This window comes from Erinaceus europaeus, chromosome 8 (genome assembly GCF_950295315.1).
Source record: "Erinaceus europaeus chromosome 8, mEriEur2.1, whole genome shotgun sequence".
In the NCBI taxonomy this organism is placed as follows: domain Eukaryota; kingdom Metazoa; phylum Chordata; class Mammalia; order Eulipotyphla; family Erinaceidae; genus Erinaceus; species Erinaceus europaeus.
Window position 1 is genome coordinate 8,411,429 of NC_080169.1, and position 20,669 is coordinate 8,432,097.

At 40.1% G+C, this 20,669-nt stretch overlaps 1 protein-coding gene across 1 annotated transcript in view; it reads left to right on the top strand.

Annotated features, from left to right (window-relative positions):
* SUGCT (succinyl-CoA:glutarate-CoA transferase) overlaps positions 1–20,669 on the top strand; it is a 144,366-nt gene that overhangs the window by 117,969 nt on the left and 5,728 nt on the right. Inside the window, exons 9-12 of the mRNA XM_060195770.1 lie at positions 9,424–9,519; positions 17,525–17,625; positions 17,814–17,834; positions 19,191–19,235. Coding sequence (XP_060051753.1) covers positions 9,424–9,519; positions 17,525–17,625; positions 17,814–17,834; positions 19,191–19,235 — 263 coding nt within the window. The remainder of the gene's footprint in view (positions 1–9,423; positions 9,520–17,524; positions 17,626–17,813; positions 17,835–19,190; positions 19,236–20,669) is intronic.

A 20,669-nucleotide genomic window follows, 5' to 3' on the forward strand; every position in this document is an offset into this window, starting at 1 on the left:
TCCACATTTTGAGACTATTACTAATTTTTTGTTGATTGTTAAGTGTTAGTTTAATTCCACTGTGGTCTGAGAAGATGCTTGGGATGATTTCAATGCTCCTGAATTTGCTGATGCTGTCTTTGTGGCCTAACATATGGTCTATCCTTGAGAATGACCCATGTGGACTTGAGTAGAATGTGCATTCCAGTTTCTTGGGATGAATGACTCTGAAAATGTCCAATAGTTCTAGTTTCTCTATCTCCTCATTTAGCTCCCTTATGTCTTTATTGATTTTCTGCCTGGATGATCTGTCAAGATGAGACAGTGGGGTGTTGAAGTCCCCTAGTATGACTGTGTTGCTGTTAATATATTGTTGTAGCTCTTTCAGTAGATGTTTGATGTATTTGATGACTCCTCATTGGGTGCATAGATGTTAATATTCTTAAGTTCTCTTGATTGACTGATCCTCTGAGCATTAGGTAGTGTCTGTCCCTATCTTTTTTAATTTTATTGATTTCAAAGTCTATCATGTCAGATATGAGAATAGCTATTCTTGCCCTTTTTTTTTTTTTTTGGGCCATTGACTTGTATAATAGTTTTCTATCCTTTCACTTTGAGTCTGTTTTTGTCTTGTTGAGTTAGGTGGGTTTCCTACAGATAGCATATTGTTGGGTTGTGTTTTCTGATCCATCTTCCTACTCTGTGACTTTTAATAGGTGAATTCAGGCAATTGACATTGATATCAAAGATTCAAGATATTTTAACGCTGTTCTTATAGATTTTTAGAGTGTTCTGGTGTATGGCCTATTTATGGTGGTCTGATTGTTTATAGGAGACCTTTCAGAACTTCTTTCAGGGCAGACTTGGTGATAGTTGATTCTTTCAACTGTTGCTTGTCTGAGAAGGTTTTTATGCCTCAATCTAGTCTGAATGACAGTGTAGCAGGATACACTATTCTTGGTTGAAAGCCTTTCTCATTGAGCACTTGATAGATATCTTGCCATTCTCTTCTGGTCTGTAGTGTTTGTGTGGAGAAGTCTGCTGCTAATGTTATGGGTTTTCCTCTGTAGGTGACTCTGTTTTTCTCTTGCAGCCTTCAGTATCCTTTATTTAACCTTACTCATTTCCATTCTTTTTTTTCCCTATCTTTCTCTCCCCCCTCTGTCTTCCCCATCTCTCTCCATTTCTCTCTGTCCTATACAACAACGAACAACATCAACAAAGGTAATAATAATAACTACAACGAGGCTACAACAACAAGGGCAACAAAAGGGGGAAAAATGGCCTCCAAGAGAGGTGGATTCATGGTGCAGGCACTGAGCCCAGCAATAACCCTGGAGGAAAAAAAAAAGAGTGCTGGTCATTCATTTTGGCCTGATCAGCACACTCCTGAAGAATGAAAAGAGTGAGTTGAGCTTCAGAAGGACCTGTCCATTAGGAAGTTTATGCATTCTTACCAAGTCAGAAAAGGTCAGGAAAGCCGCTACTGAAGGTGATAGCTGGGTAGCCGGATTTTCTTCACATCCCATTTTTCTTAGCTACTTTCTTTTTTTTTTTTTTTTTAAGATTTTATTTATTTATTTATTTACTTATTTATTATAATTTATTTCTTTATTGGGGAATTAATGTTTTACATTCAATAGTAAGTACAATAGTTTGTACATGCATAACATTCCCCAGTTTCCCATTTAACAATACAACCCCCACTATGTCATTTATCATCCTTCATGGACCTGTATTTTCTCCACCCACCCACCCCAGAGTCTTTTACTTTGCTGCAATACGCCAATTCCATTTCAGGTTCTACTTGTGTTTTCTTTTCTGATCTTGTTTTTCAACTTTGGCCTGAGAGCGAGGTCCATTTCCATTCTAAATATGATGTTTCTTGGTGTCTTTAAGTCTGGGTTTATGCTGTTTGGGACCCTCTGGGCTTCTTGAACCTTTATGTCTTTGATGTTGTCTAGATTAGAGAAGTTCTCAGTTATTATGTCCTGAAGAGTGCTTTCTTTGCCTCCCCCTTTTTCTTCCTCTGGTAAGTCTATAATGCATATATTGTTTCTTTTGAAGTCATCCCATAGGTATCTGTTGTTGTTTTCAGAGTCTCTTAATCTCTTTTTGAGATCTCTTACTTCTTTTTTAGTTATCTCTAATTTGTCCTTGATCTTGCTAATTCTGTCTTCAGCCTCATTTATTCTATTCTCTTTCCCCTCTACTGTTTTCTGAGTTAATCTGTTTTGTTACCCTGTTCTGATACTGTTTTAGATTTTTCAGCTAGTTGTGTTCTTAGCTATTTCAGCTTTCAGCTCTCTAATAACCTTGAGATAATTAGTGTTTTCTTCCAGAGTCTCATTTGTTGTTTCTGCATTTCTGATGACAATTCTTTTAAACTCTTTAGTCACTCCTGTGATTATTTTCTTAACTAGTGTTTGGATGTTGACCGTATTATTTTGGGCTTCACCTTTTGTGGGGCTTTAGCTGGACTCTTGTCCTGGTTCATGTCTCCAATATTTCTTCTTGTTGGTTTAACCATTCTATATAGTATGTTATGAGGTCCTTCTGTCATTACTTTTCAAGTTACTGATCACTCTTGCCTGGATTGACTTGTGTCTAAGTAAGGTAATTAAAGGGTTCACAGATGTGGAATTTGACAGTTGGTCCAATATTATTTTAATTCCTGAGTTGCAGCTTAGTGGTTTAAGAGCTTCTTGTTCTTTTTTCTTCCCTGTAGGCTATGAGAGCCTGAGGTCTTTTAAACTATAAGTAGGCTTCTTAGCTTAATCCCTCACTCCTGACCAAGAGATAAAGCAGGGTGTGGCAGAGATAATCCAGTGATTATGCAAAGAGACTCTCACCTTGAAATGCTAGGCCACTGAGGTATAGATCTTCTGAGTTTCCTGGTTAGTTCTCTGTCCCCTGGTGTCAGCACAGGGGCAGTAGCAGTGGAGACTCACAGTTGCATTTAGTGAGTCTTAGGCGAGTCCTCTCCTCCCTTCCGTCTTTTTGTTGGTGAGACTGGAGGTGGTGTCTCAACTGGTAATCTGCCAGACTGTTACCAGCCACTTAATCTCTCCCTAGGCTCCTCTCCATGAGCCAAATGTGTTTGCTCTCACCGGTTATTTGGTGGGTTCCTGAAGTTGTTCTAGTCCTGTCTTGTTTCAGTCCCAGGTGGTCTCCTTTGGTATTCCTAGTACACCTGGGAGAGGAGAGGAGAGGAGAGAAACACAGCTGCTGCTACTCTGTAGCCCCACCTCAGCTGCTATTCTCTTATTTAAAGTGAATGATGTGATCGAATAAAGAACCATGGTCATTTTAGCTGTTGCTTTTGTTGTTTTATTGTTGTAGTTATTATTGTTGTTGGATAGGACAGAGAGAAATGGAGAGAGGAGGGAAAGAGAGAGGGGGAGAGAAAGATAGACACCTGCAGACCTGCTTCACTTCTTGTGAAGTGACTCTCCTGCAGATGGGGAGCTGGGGACTCGAACCGGGATCCTTATGACAGTCCTTGTACTTTGCACTTTTTTTTTTTAAATACAATTATCTTCTTCCCCCAGTTTGGCCTCTGAGTAGTTACTGACAAATCATACTTTGCTTTGGATAACAAGTGGTGTAAAATCATCTCATTGGGAGACTATTAACACTCAAATGCTTTTTATTTTCATGAGTTACCACTGTTTGGAGGGGATTTGATATGGATTTCTCTTAAGAAATGGTTTGTAAGTGAGTTATAATCCTTCAAATTTACTCTACAAGGGGCAATATTTATTAAGTATATATTAAGCTAGTTTATCCAGGTAGGATTAGCAATAGAGATCAAAACTGGAAAAAAATACAATGGTAACCATGAAAAGAGGCATACAGGCTTATCTCCAGCTTTGAATTTAGCTCATAATTACTCATGATAAATATTGCATGTCAATCTGGGGTTTAAAGGATTATCTATGATCTCCTCATGTAATTTTTGCTGCTATTGGCTTAGTAACTATCAGTTGACTTTGGAAATTAGAAAACTGAAAGTAGTCTTAAGGTTCTTTGTTTGGAGAAAATTACTTTATTTAACATGATTTCTTCTTAAGAATCATTTTTTATTGGGGGGATTAATGGCTTAAAGTTGATAAATCAGTACAATCTCACATCTCTATTGTTATTATTATTATCTTTATTTATTTATTGGCTAGAGGCAGCCAGAAATCTAGAGGGAAGGGGGAGATGAGAGAGAGAGAGAAAGAGAGAGAGACAGAGAGAGAAAGAAAGAGACACCTGTAGCATTGCTTCACAGCTTGCATAGTTTCCCTCCTGCAGGTGGGGTGCCTGAAGTTCAAACCTAAGTCCTTGTGCATTGTAACATGTCTGTTCGACCAGGTGTGCCACCGCCCAGCACCCAATCTCACATCTCTCCACGGGGAGGGGACTCTGTTATCAGGCCCAAGGGTAAGAGAAAGATAGAAATCCCACGCAGGTCAGTAACAAACAAGCAGGTCAATAACATGAGTGGCTTCCAGCAGCACTGTAGTGCCTTCAAGAGTAACTTTGACCAGAATATATAGGAAAAGAACAAATATCTGTCATTTCAGAAGAAAAAAGAAAAGGTGAAAGTTTCATTCTTAAAAGAAAACAGATTTGAGAAAGTTTCCTCAATTTTAGGAACAGTCTTCCTGGGAAGGTAATTGCTATTATATCCTTGGCATCATTTTACCTGACTGTTAAGAATAATAATGGGAAGGTAGACCTGGGAGGCAAATTTAGAATAATTTACTATTTTGCGAACTGTGTTGTGTTTATCTTGCCTAAGGTGGCGTTTCAGGTCTGCCCCTGATTCACCCAGAGTACTTGGGGTGCTATCTGCTTACATACTTGGATTTCAGGTATTACTTGATACCAGAGTTAGATCTTAAAGGTTAGATCAGATGCCCTGTATTTTATAGAAAAGTCAAATTAGTGATGTATACCTATAGTTAAACTTACTTATAGTTTGACCCAAATTAAAAGCCATTAGTCTGGACTTCCCAACCACTGTGATTTTACTACAAAATGTTGATTTGATTTTCCATTTTGCAAGACATAGAAGTAAAATGGTGATTAGCACTGGGCAGCCCCAGGCAGCCCTGGAATGCTCCATGGTTCAAATGCCCAAGACCAGATGGAGGTCCAGAAGTCGATGACTCAAAGTTTATTAGTTTTGCCACCTGGGAAGTATAGCCAAGCCAGCTGCCATAAGGCAGTTTCAATTTCAACAGAGCAGTAAATGAACATAAAAGTGACTATAAATCCCAAGAAGAAAGTAAAAAGCGATGGCTGGTGTAGCAAGACTCATCCAGACTGTTTTTTTTCCTGACAGCCCTTATAGAAGACACAGCTGCCACACCAGGCAGCGGGCAACAACAGGTTACACTATCTGGACCTGGGAAATCACTTCTTGAATGATTGCAGGAATTACTTTCAATTTGAGATATGTATGAATTGCTGGTTTGCTAGATTTTCACCCATATTAGAAGATTAGCATAAAAAAACAAGCAATTGTTTTTTTTTTTTTGGGGGGGTTGTATTGTTATATGGAAAACTGAGAAGTGTTATGCATGTACAAACTATTGTATTTACTGTTGAATGTAAAACATTAATTACCCAATAAAGAAATAAAAAAATAGATCTATGTACACCTATATTCATAGCAGCACAGCAGTTGTTTTAAGTTATAGGTCATTAGTTGTTTTAAGTTATAGGTTGTTAAAATTCGGAGGCTCCAGCAGGCCGGGCTAGCTTCATGGGCAGGTAAGAGAGACTTGGGAACACATGGCTGGGCAGGGAAGCTGTATTTCTTTATTCAGGAACAACGATTCATAAACTAAAGCAAACTAATCACCAAACAGAACTCTGCTGCCTCCCTCCCCCATGGCAGCGCCAAAAACTCTCCAACTCTGAACTCTGGAACTCTCGCGGGGTTCCTTGGGGCGGGGACAAGCGGGCCCGCGAAACTAGCAGGACTGAACCAATTTTCTTGGCAGGGGGAGAGCTAGAACAACCCAATGTAAAGCATACAACAATTCCCCCTTTTCTTTTTAACTAAATGACCACAGTATCAGGGGTGTGGGGTGAACAGAAACCTATATCATACAGGCATTTTTAAAAAAGAAACTGGCACAAACATGGAGAAACATGTAAGCAAGTAACAAGAACCATTGTGCTGTCAAGGGAAGGCCTGAGGGGGCCATTTTTTTGCCTCTGTGGGCAAAACTTTATCAGCTTAAAAAAAACCATTTCTTGCCTCTGGGGGGCGTACTTGCCTCGACAGGCATTTGTATGGGGGTGGGGAATGGCCTAGAGTCCCAAAGGCAGCTGGCTGCAATTTACTTACTATGAAACAAAACTTGTCATTAGCATAACCATAGCGCAATCTAACGTTTTTAATAGAGAAGGAATTTGAGGCTTTTACATATCAACAATGTCTTTTTAACCTTTTGTTACACCCATTCAGATGGAGACACACCCTAGGTGTGCGCAGGAAAGGAAACCTCAGGCATGAGAATAATTAGCATAGCCATTGTGTAATCTACCATTTCTAATAGAGAAGGTAATGGAGAGTTTTACATATCAACAAGTCTATTTAACCTTTTGTTACACCCATTCAAGATGGAGACACACCCTAGGTGTGCGCAGGTCTTGTTTAGACCAACTTAGTTAAAATATATTGATTGTTAACTAATTTTTACCTCAGACTTTAAATGTAAGTTAATTTTATCTTTATGAGGATTACGTTGAAAACCTTTTTCATTTAACTTTGCCTAGAAAAAATTTAGCCTTAAAGTTACATTCTTAACCTTAAAGTTACTGTTTACCAAACTTTAAACACACACATAAACATGGTCATTAATATACAAGGAGAGAAACCTTTGTTACGAAGACATGTCATTTTAAACACGAATTTAGATCTCTACTGTCTTAGTTGTTGGGGGGTCACCATCCGGAGGTGGCCTCCCGCGCAGCTCCACTTCAAGGAATTGCAGGTTGCGATCTCTGCACGAATCTCTGCGTACTCCAGCTTGTCTGCCTTCAGACCGGAGCTGAGGATCTCGGCTAGGGTGCCCAGTTTCGGCAGGGAACCCGGGGGGTCCGGGAGGTCCAGGATCTGTATAGAATTCATAGCCCGAGGGCGGGCAGGCCAGCTTTGTAGAAGGCGTGGGCCGAGGTGCCCTGGGGTGGCGGCCATGATAGGCCGCCGCGGCCCTGCCCCATGGCCCTGTCATATCTGCTTCCCTGTTCCATGGCCCTGCCATGTCTGCTGTCCTGCTTGCAGTGGCCGAGCAGCGTGGAGGGATCCCGCATCCAGTGTCTTGCGCCACGCGGTGGAGAGCCGGCTTTTGTGGGCTGGCCTCGGGCTCTTGCGTGTTGGGCGCCATTTGTTGTTAAAATTCAGAGGCTCCAGCAGGCCGGGCTAGCTTCACGGGCGGGTAACAGAGACTGGAGGACACGTGGCTGGGCAGGGAAACTGTATTTCTTTATTCAGGAACAACGATTTATAAACTAAACCAAACTAATCACCAAACAGAACTCTGCTGCCTCCCTCCCCCGTGGCGGCGCCAAGAACTCTCCAACTCTGGAACTCTGGAACTCTCGCAGGGTTCCTTGGGGCGGGGACAAGCGGGCCCGCGAAACTAGCAGGACTGAACCAATTTTCTTGGCAGGGGGAGAGCTAGAACAACCCAATGTAAAGCATATAACAATTATAAGGCTACTTAGTTTTTTTTTAAAAAAATCTTTATTTATTGTAGAGGGACAGCCAAAAATCAAGAGGGTAGGGCTGACAGAGAGGGAGAGAGACAGAGAGACTCCTGAAATACTGCTTCACCACTTGCAAAGCTTTCCTCCTGCAGGTGGGGACTAGGGGCTTGAATCCAGGTCCTTGTACATTATAACATGTGTACCCAATCAGGTGCGCCACCACGTGGCCCCCTTACTATTTTATTTCCTGAAAAATATAGACTATTATAAGTACTCATTTTCTCTCTCCCTCTCTTCCTCTCTATTTCTTTAAATTTGATAGGGCAGAGAGAAATTAAGAGGGAAGGGGGAGAAAGAGAGGGACAGAGAAAGATAGACACCTGCAGACTTGCTTTACTGCTCATCAAGTTTCTCCCTTTCAGGTGGGGAGTGGAGGCTTGAACTCAGGCCCTTGAGCATGGAACTGTTTGCTATCAACTGGGTGTGTCACGGCCAGGTCTCTACTCCACATTCTTCTCATTTTCATAGTTCTGAGTCCTTTTGATATAGCAGATAAGCTTGCTGTGTTGGATCACCAAGTTATTAAGTCACTGTCCTTATGTTGGATTGAATTTTTGGAGGTTTTCAAGAGCAATATAAGGGGCTGAAGGGGTGGTACAACCAGCAAAGCACAGAAGTTGCCAAGTTCAAGCCACTTGTCTCCCCCCTGCAGGGCAGAAGCTTCATGAATGTGGGAGCAGTACTGCAGGATTTCTCTCTGTCCCTCCTTCTCCTCCTCTCTCTCCTTCTCTCCCTGTTTTTGTCTCTGTCCTAGTTATAAACGAATAAATAAAAGTAAAGAAAGAAATGGATATAAACTACTACAAGAGTCAGAGGCTGACTCTTAGGATTTTAGATGACCCCTCTAAGAGGAGGTTTGTGTTTCTTCGAAACTGAGCATAGTAGAATAATGACAGTATGGGGCTAGGGCCAAATTATGAAAGTTACAGCATTTTTTGTTTAATTGGGGATGATTCATTAATGAATAAAAAAGTCAATTAATCTTGATTATCTACATTAGAGTGCTTTGGAAAGCAAGTCACGGAAAATTTTGTTAAACTTACAAACAAATGCAGATTCATTATGGTTATTATGTGCAATGAGGTTTGAGAATGTGATTTTTTTCTTATCATTTACTCAGTTTCTTTGTGATGACACGTTCTTTCTTTTCAGTTTCTGTTTTTAAATCAAAGCATTATCGTGCCAACACATAACTTCAGGCATACACCACTAAAAATCTGCATGTGTGTCCCCTTTGTCTGGGTTTACACCACACCTCTCCGTCATTCCAACAGTTTTCCCTCTTCCTTTTTGATAACCTTTTTGCATCATTTTGATGGAAAAAGCATAGGGACATAGTGGAGAGGAGGGAAGAAATGTGTTAGGAGCTGGTATATTTTGTTATAACTTTGAAATCAACATCTAGATCAAAGATCCTACTGCTGGGTCAGCCTTTACACGATCTGTTCAGGAGCTGTTTCTGTGTTTATTTATTTATTTTTCCCAGCTGATCATGAATCGGTACTTAGTTTCATGCAGTAATGTAAGATAAGCATGGATGCTTGTGTATTTGCTGTCTTGTCAGTTTCCTGTTCCTCTTTTAGAGTAACATGAAGTGAAATAAAATGTGAGCTTTTCATTCTGTAGCCTTTTAGCTGTGAGTATAGATAAACTTTTGTTTTGTTTTGGTAGGTAGCGTGTTTGACCCAGGTAGCTGCTAATTATCTTATTAGTCAAGAGGAAGCAAAGCGTTGGGGCACGGCTCACGGCAGTATTGTTCCTTACCAGGTAAGAGTGTATCTATCAACCTAGAGTTGTATGTTGTAAGTTTGAAGAATTACTTTCTTCCTTAAAAAAAATCAAACTATTCTGTCATATACCGTTGTCTGACTATAACAGGATTCTATTGTTCACGTTACACTCTGTATTTTTGCACTTTTCTGCACTGGAAGATTAGTAATAAGACACTTAAATGGATCACAGGAACTTGCTGAAAATGAGTGTGTTTGCATTCATGTGATGAATTGCTTTTTAAAAAATTTCATCCCTAAAGAGGCATTGAATGTAGCCATTTTATAAAGGTTTGTTCACCATATCATTTATAAACCAAATGTTACCTACGCCAACTGATAATATTCTCACAGAGTTGGAGTAAGATGAAAATTTGCATGTGATGGATCTTCAAAACAGATGGTTCAGGAACTGCTGTTCTTTATTAAGTGTCTAAACATGTTCTCAGAAATTCTTGACTTTGGCTAGTGTGATGAATATGTGAAGGAACTGTTATCTTTCAAAAATAAAAACAAAAACAAAATCTCTCTTTTCCAAGCCTCTAACCTTTGCTTAACCCATCTGTACCTTATTTTACTGTGTTTTTTGGACCGTTTGTACTGTGCTGTTACTGTAAGAATAGAGGGCTTTTCTCATTGTTATTGGATCTCTTCTCAACCTAACAGAAGCACATAGTAGGCACTGTATTTCTATTGAATACTAGAGTGAATTTTACCGTAGTCCTTCCAGCTCTCATGCTCTTGATAGGACACAGAAAAAGCAGCATATTCTTTCTGCCATGAGATTCATCAAGATCACTTGTCATCCTTTTAATTCTGAAAGAGTTACAATCTTGGAGCAAACTATAGCTTTTTTTCCCCATTAAAAAAAAATACAAGCTTGAGGAAAGCTGTAATATAACTCTAACAATGCAAATATAGACTTTAAAAAATCTAATTCTACTTACAGTCCATTTAAACCTATGCTATGATTTCTCTTAGAAATGCTTTTATGGGGCCGGATGGTGGCTTACCTGGTTGAGCGCACATGTTACAGTGCACAAGGATCAGGTTCAAGCCCCCAGTCCCCACCTGTGAGTGGTGAAGCAGGGCTGCAGGTCTCTCTCTCTTTCTCTCTCTCTTTCTCCCTCTCTCTCTCTCTCTCCCCCCTCCCTCTCTTTCTCCCTCACTCCCTCCCCTCTCAATTTCTGGCTGTCTCTAGCTGATAAATAAAGGTAATTAAAAAAATGCTTTTTTGATATTAGCCTTTTCCTTGTCATTTTACGGGGGGTAGTGGTTTATACGCGGGTACAACTTCTCATTTCCCTGTGACAGGTGTCTGCAGCACACTCTTACCCCAACATAGGTCCTTCCCTACCGTCCTGCACCAGGACCCAAAAGCTACTTCTAGCACCCCCCCCCCCCATTTCCCATTGTCCTTCCCAGAGTCCTTTGCTTTGCAAACCCAGTCCAAGTTTTACTTTGTGTTTTCTCTTTATGTCCTTGTTAAGTTCTACCTAGGAGTGAGATCATCTGGTGTACATCCTTCTCTTTTTGGCTTATCTCACTTAACATGATTCCTTCAAGCTCCATACATAATGCGGCAAAGGAGATGGCCTTATCATTTGTAACAGATGAGTAGACTTCCATTGGGTATATGTACCACAGCTTTCCTAACCACCTACCTGTCTTTGGACACCTAGATTGCTTCCAATAGAACTGCTTTTTATATTGAATTAATTAGTTTTGCCACTAGGGTTATCACTGGGGCTTGGTGCTGGCACTATGAATCCACTGCTCCTGGTTGCCATATTTTTTCCTTCCTTTCTATTTTATTTGATAAGATAGAGAGAGAAATTTAGAGGTGTTGGGGAGGTAGAGAGAGAAAGATAGATACCTGCTGACCTCCTGAAGCACCCCCAGCAGGTAGGGAGCTGGGGTTCATACCTGGGTGCTTGCACATAGTAATGTATGCCCTTTTTTTTTAAAAAAAACTATTTATAAAAAGGAAACATTGACAGGGGTTGGGTGGTAGCACAGCAGATTAAGCGCATGTGGTGCAAAGTGCAGGGACTGGCATAAGGATCCAGGTTCGAGCCCCTGGCTCCTTACCTGCAGGGGAGTCGCTTCACAGGCGGTGAAGCAGGTCTGCAGGTGTCTATCTTTCTCTCCCCCTCTCTGTCTTCCCCTCCTCTCTCCATTTCTCTCTGTCCTATACAACAACAAGGACATCAATAACAATGATAATAATAACCACAACAATGGTAAAACAACCAGGGTAACAAAGGGGAAAAATGGCCTCCTGGAGCAGTGTATTTGTGGTCCAGACACTGAGCCCCCGAGCCCCAGCAATTACCCTGGAGGCAAAATAAAAAAAAAGGAAACATTGCCAAAACCATAGGATAAGAGGGGTACAACTCCACACAATTCCCACCACCAGAACTCCGTATCCCATCCCCTCCCCTGATAGCTTTCCTATTCTTTATCCCTCTGGGCATATAGACCCAAGGTCATTGTAGGATGCAGAAGGTGGAAGGTCAGGCTTCTGTAATTGCTTCCCCACTGAACATGGGCATTGACAGGTTGATCCATATTCATTGCGTTGATTAGGTTGGGATCAGTGGATGCAATATCATTTGGTATGAATTGAGAGAAGCATGCAGGAAAGTGAGCCCCACCCTAGAGGTTCCAGGACTGGGGGAAATATTGGCTCTATTGAGGAAGTGGGAGGTTCCTGCTGTCTTAGGGTTAAGAAGACAACAGATAAGTTATTGCTATAATCACATTATTTGGCAATTGGGTTAACTTTGAAAAATCCCTTTGTTGTATCATACACAACATCACCATAATTTATGTCCTTTGACATTATTTGTATATAGCTGTGCCACCAGTTCCTTCTGTTCTCCCTGGTCTAGGCTTTTGAGAGAGTCAACATATCAAAGACTCAGCCTATGTATTAAAAAGACTTGGTATGTGCTTAAAAAGTTTGAGACATACAGTCAATTTCCCCCCTCTTGTATTAATTAAATAGTGATTTATATGACTACAAATTAATAGGAGTGTACATAAACACTATTCCATCTTGGATGGAGCTAGAAGGAATTATGTTAAATGAGCTAAGTCAGAAAGATAAAGATGAGTGTGGGATGATCCAACTCATAAACAGAAGTTGAGAAAGAATAACAGAAAGGGAAACTTAGTGTTCCGTGAGGTGGCGCTGTGATAAGGCTTTGGACTCTGAAACATGAGGTCCTGAGTTCGATCCCCGGCAGCACATGTGCCAGAGTGATGTCTGGTTCTTTCTCTCTCCTCCTATCTTTCTCATTAATAAATAAAAATAATTAAAAAAGTAAAGGGAAATTCAAAGCAGGATTTGACTGAATTTGGAGTGGGGCACCAAAGTAAAAACCCTGGATTGAGGGTGATGGTGAATGTTTGGCTTCCGGGGGGTGGGGGGCGGTGGATGGGATGGGACACAGTCTTTGGGTGGTGGGAATGGTGTATTCTCTAATTCCATTCCAGGAGGTTCACTTTCTAACAAAATCCCAAATCCTAGATATAGACTAAGTCCTGTGAGATAGAGCATATGTCCACATGTATCCATAAACTAGGGCAAAATATATACCCGAAAGCAAAAGTACACAATAGTCTGCAGTGAGTCAGTATAAAGTTCCTAATGAAATAGTGTCTAATTGAACTTTGATACCCTCCTCACCTACTCGCTATTACAGTTCTCTCGCTCACTCCAAAGCTAACCTCATCAAAGCAAGGACTGAAACTTGTGTGCTTTACCATGTGTCCCACTGTGTGGCACTTTGTATAATAATTTTCATTTTTTAACAAATCTTTTATTATTACTATCTTTATTTATTGGTTAGAGACAGCCAGAAATGGAGAGAGAAGGAATGATAGAGGAGAGGGACTGTGTTGTGTAATTCTAGATGGTATTAATCTAAAATATGATCTTGCAGGGGCCTTGGTGGTTACACACTGGGTTAAGCGCCCATAGTGCGAAAACAGGAACCCGCTCAAGGATCCTGGTTCAAGCCCCAGGCTTCCCACCTGTAGGGGAGTCACTTCACAAGTGGTGAAGCAGGTCTGCAGGTGTCTATCTTTCTCTCCCCCTCTCTGTCTCCCCCATCTCTCTTGATTTCTCTCTGTCCTATTCAACAACAATAGCAGTAACAACAAGATAATAAAAACAATAACAACAACAAAATAGAAAAGATGGCCACCAGGAGCAGTGGATTTGTAATGGAGACACTGAGCCCCAACGATAACCCAAGAGGCCAAAAAAAAAAAAAAAAATCCTGCTATAGAAGTGGGTTAAAATTCTCATCTATAGGAGCAAATGAAGGGCTCTTTTTTGTGTGTTTTCAAATGACTTTTGATAAATCGATACAATATTTTGACCCCCTATGGAGCAGGAATTATTTTAGTTCCAGATGTCTTTCAGGTGAATGAGAGCTGGTCCCTTGACTTCAAGAAATGTAAAGCAATACAGCAGGCACAGCTGGGAGAGTTTGAGTTTTGGAGTCAGATTTGGGCACTTGGTTCTGGCACTTGTTTGTTGTGAAATTTTATAAGTCTTTTAATATTCACATTGTGAACATCTTTCTCTAGAAAAGCAGAAGAGTTACTTCCATGTTTATTGAAGGAGGTTTAAGTATGGTAGTATGTGCTGTGGATTTTTACAGTATCTGATTTTAATCATTTCGTAAAAGGCGACTCCTGAGCTGGGCAGGTGACTCAACAGTAGCGCACAGGCCTTCTGTGTGAACCTTTGGATTTGAAGCCCAGCACTGCTTAAAATTAAGACAAACAAAAACAAAACAGTGTAAGTGATGAAGTCTTGCTGTAGTTGAATAAATACTTGTAACTTTGTAAAACTGTGAAATAGTTTTTATGAAAATTATCTATGGGGGCCAGGCAGTGGAGCACCTGGTTAAGAACACACATCACAGTGCCCAAGGATCCTGGTTCCCACCTGCAGGGGGACAGCTTTATGAGTAGTGAAGCAGGGCTGCGGTTGTGTCTCTGCCTCTGTCCCTCTCTTATCTTTCCCCTCCCCTCTCAATTTATCAAATAAATAAATAAATATTTCTCCATGTATTTTCAATTTCTTTCTTAGTGTAATCTAGCTTCTTTATTCCTTTCTATTTTTTTTTATTAGTGATGTAATAATGATGGACAGGACTGTGGGATAAGAGGGGTACAGTTCCATACAATTCCCACCACCTGAGGTCTGTATTTCATCCCCTCCATTGGAAGCTTCAGAACTATTTATTCTTTATCCCTCTGGGAGTGTAGACCTAAGATCTTTATGGGGTGCAGAAGGTGGGAGGTCTGGCTTCTATAATTGCTTATCTGCTGGACGTGGGCATTGGCAGGTAGATCCATATCTCCAGCCCATCTCTGTCCTTTCCTAGTGGGGTAGGGCTCTGGAGAGGTGGGGTTCCAAGATATGTTGGTCGTTTGCCCAGGAAAGTCAGGTTGGCGGCATGGTAGCATCTGCAACTTAGTGGTTGAAAAGCATTAAGATACAAAGTAGAACTAATTGTTTAGAAATCAGGAATGTAAAGGTAAGAATAGAGCAGATGAGATTTGGGGTCTTCATGTTGGAAGAAGCAAGGAAGTCTATTTCAGGTGTATTCTAAGGGGCCCGTGACTACTAGTTTTTCCCTGAGCCTGACAGCTAACATGTAGGGAGGCTAAAAGTATTGCCTGGGAGGATGGTATCAGAGTTGGAAATAGGACTAGAAAGTTGGACTAGGGCAGAGAGTAGCTCTCAAATATGGAAAAAGTGTATAAATACTGGTAACTGTAAACTCCATTGACCTGACCTACGGCCCATGTCTATCCATACTCAGCACAGAACCTGTACAACCTCTGCATCCCTGTAGGTGTGACCTTGCATTGCTTGGTCACAGTTAGGCACATTCTAGGCTGCACTCATTTCAGGACCAGTCTCCCTTGAGAAGCAGAGTGTGTTGACCCAGGCCTCCCTTGGAGAGTGGGGCAGTTTCTACCACGGTTGGTCTACATTGAGGGCAAGGTCCTGTAGTGGCCCACAAGAGAGTTTATGATGTTGTAGCAGCATGCTGTGTTACTTTTCTGTTAAAAACTGTCCCCAGTTCTCTCTCTCAGAAGCTGTATTGAGCAATTGCTCAAGGGTAGCATTAGTGACAGAAATTCTATATGAGGAGAATCCTATATAGTAGCACTACTCAGTTTTCAAAGTGAATACAAATTCTAGTTTATTGAGTTATCAAGTTAATTGGAATTTAGCATAAATTCATACTCAACAGAATTTAATAAGATAAAACTTTTATTTTCAGAAGTAATTTCTGAGAAACTCACAAGATGAGAACTTATCTCTGAGGGGCCACATGTGGTGTGGCACACCTGGTTAAGCAAGCATTACAGTGTGCCACAGCCCAGGTTTAAGCCCCAGGTCCCTACCAGCAAGGGAAAGCCTTCACGAGTGGTGAAGCAGGGCTGCAGGTGTCTCTCCTCTCTCCTCTCTCCTCCTCTATCTTTCCCCTTCTCAATTTCTGTCTGTTTCTATCCAAAAATAAATAACAACATTTTAAATGAGAACTTATTGCTATAAAATATATACATCCTTGGAGAACTAAAAATTGTGATTTCTTCTTTAATTTTTAAAAATATAATAACCACAGAATATTTCAGACATCTATTTTTATACCACTAAGGTTGCGGTAAACTTCTCTGTCTACTGAGGACAACTGGAGATTTACCGAGAACAACTGTGCAGATAATACAAACGCACTAGATTAGGGGGAGGTAGCATAATGGTTCTGCAAGAAGACTGATGCCCGAGGCTCCAAGGTCCTAGGTTCTCTGCCCTGCACCACCAAAGCAGAGCAAATGCGTTAGACTAACCATAGAGATTTCTGAGAGTTTTTGAGATATCTACCACTGGTAATTGAGCATATTAACTTTTCTTTTGTAAAATAAAGCATACATTGCCACAATTCTCCTTTGTTTCATTTGTTCTAGAGGTTTTTGCTAGGTAGCTTCTGAATATTTGCCTTAGAAGCTATACGGACTCTACCTCTTATAAATTTGGGATTTATCTTAAAACAATACAAACTTCTATTTGAAGTTACTGGTTAATTTGAAACCAGTGGACTGGAGCTTTACCATAGTTCTAAGAATATAGGTAATTGAACAGTCTAACAGGTAGATAAAATAAAAGTATCTTTAGTCACCCCTGGCATATTATCTGCCACCTTCTGGACTTCTCCTCAGGAAAGATTTTACTATCTTTGATTTGAAATGGATCTTGAGTGATTCAGTGGAATTATGAAGCTGAAAATAAGTTATGTAGTGTGATTTTAAGGAGAACATATTGTACACAAAATAAATACTTATGACTATTGAAAAAACTCATGTTTTAAAAAAATTAGAATTGCCTCTATTTGACAAATGCATCTTTAAAATGCATTTTCTTAGCAGGCAAGGATAGAAAGGCATAGGTAATAAACAGGATTCAGTTGGATCTTATCAGCTTCCTTTTTACTCTCAATACTATGTGAAGAATTGATAGGGTTGTTTATCATTTACACCTTTCAAATCGGGCTAAAACTTTCAAAAGAATAAAGTTTCACTGTGAATATTCAGTTGAACAAGAACACTGACAGTCCTTACTCAGTATTATTTTAACAAAACCATTAGAATCTTCATTAAAAGTAATCTTTGTTGAGTAGTTCTGTGTGATTTATTAGATACTTTACATATATTAATTTAGTCCTCATAGCAACACCGTGATATAGGTGTAACTATTCATTTTCAGCTGAGGAAATTGAAACATAGAGATTGCTTAACTGTCACATGCACATGGTGTAGCTGGAATACTAACAGAGGCAGGGGACTATATTATGTTGGCAGATGATGCAATGCTCCTTACTAAATAGGCATGTTTAGTTTCATTTTCTGTCTTCATCCAAAATTTGAGGAGGAATTATGTGACATTTTCCTCTACATAATTTCCCCTTTAGGATTGCCAAGTGCAATCGAAGAGGTATAAACAATTCTGTTGTTTACTCATTACAGAAATTCTTAATTATGACTTAAAAGCAAATTTCCTTCAGGAAATCAGGTTGTACATCTTCTGAATAAATGCTTTGATTGCATATGCTAAAATTGTATTAGAATCATAATTAAGTCAAGTTATAGTGAAACAGCTATCTTTTGCTCCATCTGTATAATGAGAACAATATTGTTCTTGAGCAACACAGAAGCTTGGGATGGTTTTAGGTTGTGAGAATCTATGTTTCTTGTTTTCAGATTGTATTTTGATGAGGTTTGGTAGGCTAGGGAAAAAGTCAGGATAGGAAAGAATAATAGCGGTGTGAGGAGGAATTTGCAGGTGCTAGAGTTGGAAAAAGTCTAGGTAAAACCCAAGAAATATATCTTTGTAATACAACTTAATTTAAGACCAAACAAATTCATTTTTTCTTGTATGTTTTAAATAGTTCCACTGTTGAAATACAATCATTTGTCCTAGATTAATTGTACTGGACTAGAAAGCAGGTTTTGTACATGTTTGTGCATTTGGGGAGAAGTAAGGTTAATTACCCTCAGTTTGAAGATATTAGAACTGTGCTCTAAACCAAAGAAAAGGTTCTAATTTAGCTGAGGTGGAGGACCTCACAAAAGCCCTTGTGTGAAAGGCTCCTTGTGGTGGCTCTGCATGGAGGCTAAGACTAGTTCAGATAAACCACAAAGGACTAGACTCTGGGAACTGTTGAATTTGGTTGTAGTTATACATTTTAAGTGGTGTCCAGGGTAAATGTTGAAATTCTGGATAGGTGTGCTTAGCATTTAGAAAGGGAGGGGACTGGGCAGGGGAATTCTGGGGCCATGGTGCATGATGGTGGAAAAAGACCCAAGTTGAGAGTTGAGTTTTTTTTTTTTTTTTTTTAGATGCCTATCGCAGGAAAATGAGAAATTGTACCCTTTTTTTCAACAACTGTACTATAACCCATTACCATGTCAGTAAAGTAAAAAAATAAAAAGAAAAAAAGAAAACAAACTAAACAAAGAAAAACAAGAAGAAAATGCTGTGATAGCAACCTGTTCAGGTGCAGACTACGTGGGGGTGGGCATATGACTGAGTTCTTATTTATTTACTTTTATTAGTGATTTAATATTGATCTGCAAAGCTAATAAGATAACAGGGGTATAATTCCATATTGTTTCCACCACCAGAGCTCTGTGACCTCATTCCGGCCACTGAAAACTGCAGTAGTTCTCCCAAGGTCACAGATATGGGTTGACTGTTATTTCTATAACTAGCTATCTGCCTACAGTTTTTGCCCATTTTATATGGTCCTGCCTCTTCTCTCTGTTTCAGTAGTCACACATACACCTATTACTAGTTTTGAATGTCTTTCCTTTTTTTCCTCTTCTCTCTCTGGGTCCTGATGGAATTGGGGTTCAGAGCCCTCTAGTCATCCACCCCTTGCATTTATCCCCCTCTGACATGGCACCATTGATCATTATGATATGGTTTATATATTGGGCAAATAAAATAAAATAAAATAAAAGCCTGTTAAGATGTTAACTTCTGCAGAGAACTTATGTTGGATGCTTGTGTAAATCCTACCCACAAATGTGACTGTGAAGTATGCTCTTCTTCTTAGTCTTCTTCCTGAATTTTAGGAAAATGAATATTGGTGTGCAGGGACTCTGCTCATACAAGAGCTGGTAAGTGTGTATACAGATTGAGGTTAGTGAAACAGAAATAGTAAAATCATTATGTCTTCTTTCTTGAGGATAAAAGCAGGTGTGAAACACTCAAGGTTCAGGTCACCTAAAGTGGTCTGTAGGTAAGCATTGTCAGTATTACCCAGAGACTACATGGAAATAACAGATTCTAGTTTATTCTTCTAAACCAGCATCTGTATTCTAGCAATATTTCTAGGTAATTCTTGGATTTTTGAGGAGCTATGCTCTGAAATACATATGAAATTCTCTTGGTCATTGTATTATGAGTCCACTAGATGTCACTCTTGTAACCTGGAAGTGGAAGTGCAGCTGCGAACATGGTCACACTGTTAGGTGATTCCCCATCCGCAGAGCTACTGATATACACATTGATTATTTCAGGTATAACTACCTTTCTCTCTGGTTCAAAGTCCTGGGGAGAGTTTCTAGGCATGGTTTAATTTTGTCTAAACAGCACTCTTGCCTCCTGCCTTTCTCTCTTATAACCTTGTTTTTTTTTTTTTGGTGTGTGTTTGCCATTATATAACCTTAGCACGGAATATGCTGCAGATGCTATAATTCTGAGAGAACATCATCCTGAGCTTCTCAGCACAGTAATACAGAATAAAAAAACAAGTTTGATGTCTGTAGTAATTAGTGAGAACAGAAAAGAAGCAAGACCGTCTGCACCCTGAAATTAGGATCATTCTCCATGTGATGGTTGGAGGAAATGTGGACTTTCCTGAATTCTGGGGAGTCTCAGTGGTGTTTATAGAAGAACATCAGATCCCACTTCTACTTAGAAAGAGATGTTCTAAGAGTGATCTTATATAGCATTTGTTTTGTCCTGAAGATGAATATAAGTGACATTTACAGGTAAAGTAAGCTCCAGGAGATGCTGAACTTTCAGAGCTACATGAAGCCCCTAGATAAATTCTTGTTACAAACTACCTATATGCAGAATTGGCACAGATCTACAAAAGACATAAAAAAAAAGCCCAGTAAAAAAGTGGGCCAAAGAACTGAATAGACATTTTTCTTTTTTTAATTATCTTTATTTATTTATTTGGACAGAGACAGCCAGAAATCGAGAGGGAAGGGGGTGCTAGAGAGGGAGAGAGACAGAGTGACAACTGCAGCACTGCTTCACCATTTGTGAAGCTTTCCCCCTGCAGGTGGGGGCTGGGGGCTCGAACCCAGGTCCTTGCGCACTGTAATATGTGCGCTCAACCAGGTGCGCCACCACCTGGCCCCCTTGAATAGACAGTTTTGTAAAGAAGAGATACACATGGCCCACAGACACATGAAGAATTGCTCTACTTTGCTTGTCATTGCAAATTAAAACTGCCCTATCACATCTGGAAGAATGGCTTACATCAACAAAACAGAAAATGACAGCTGTTGGTGTGGTGGTGGAGAAAAAGAGACTGCTTC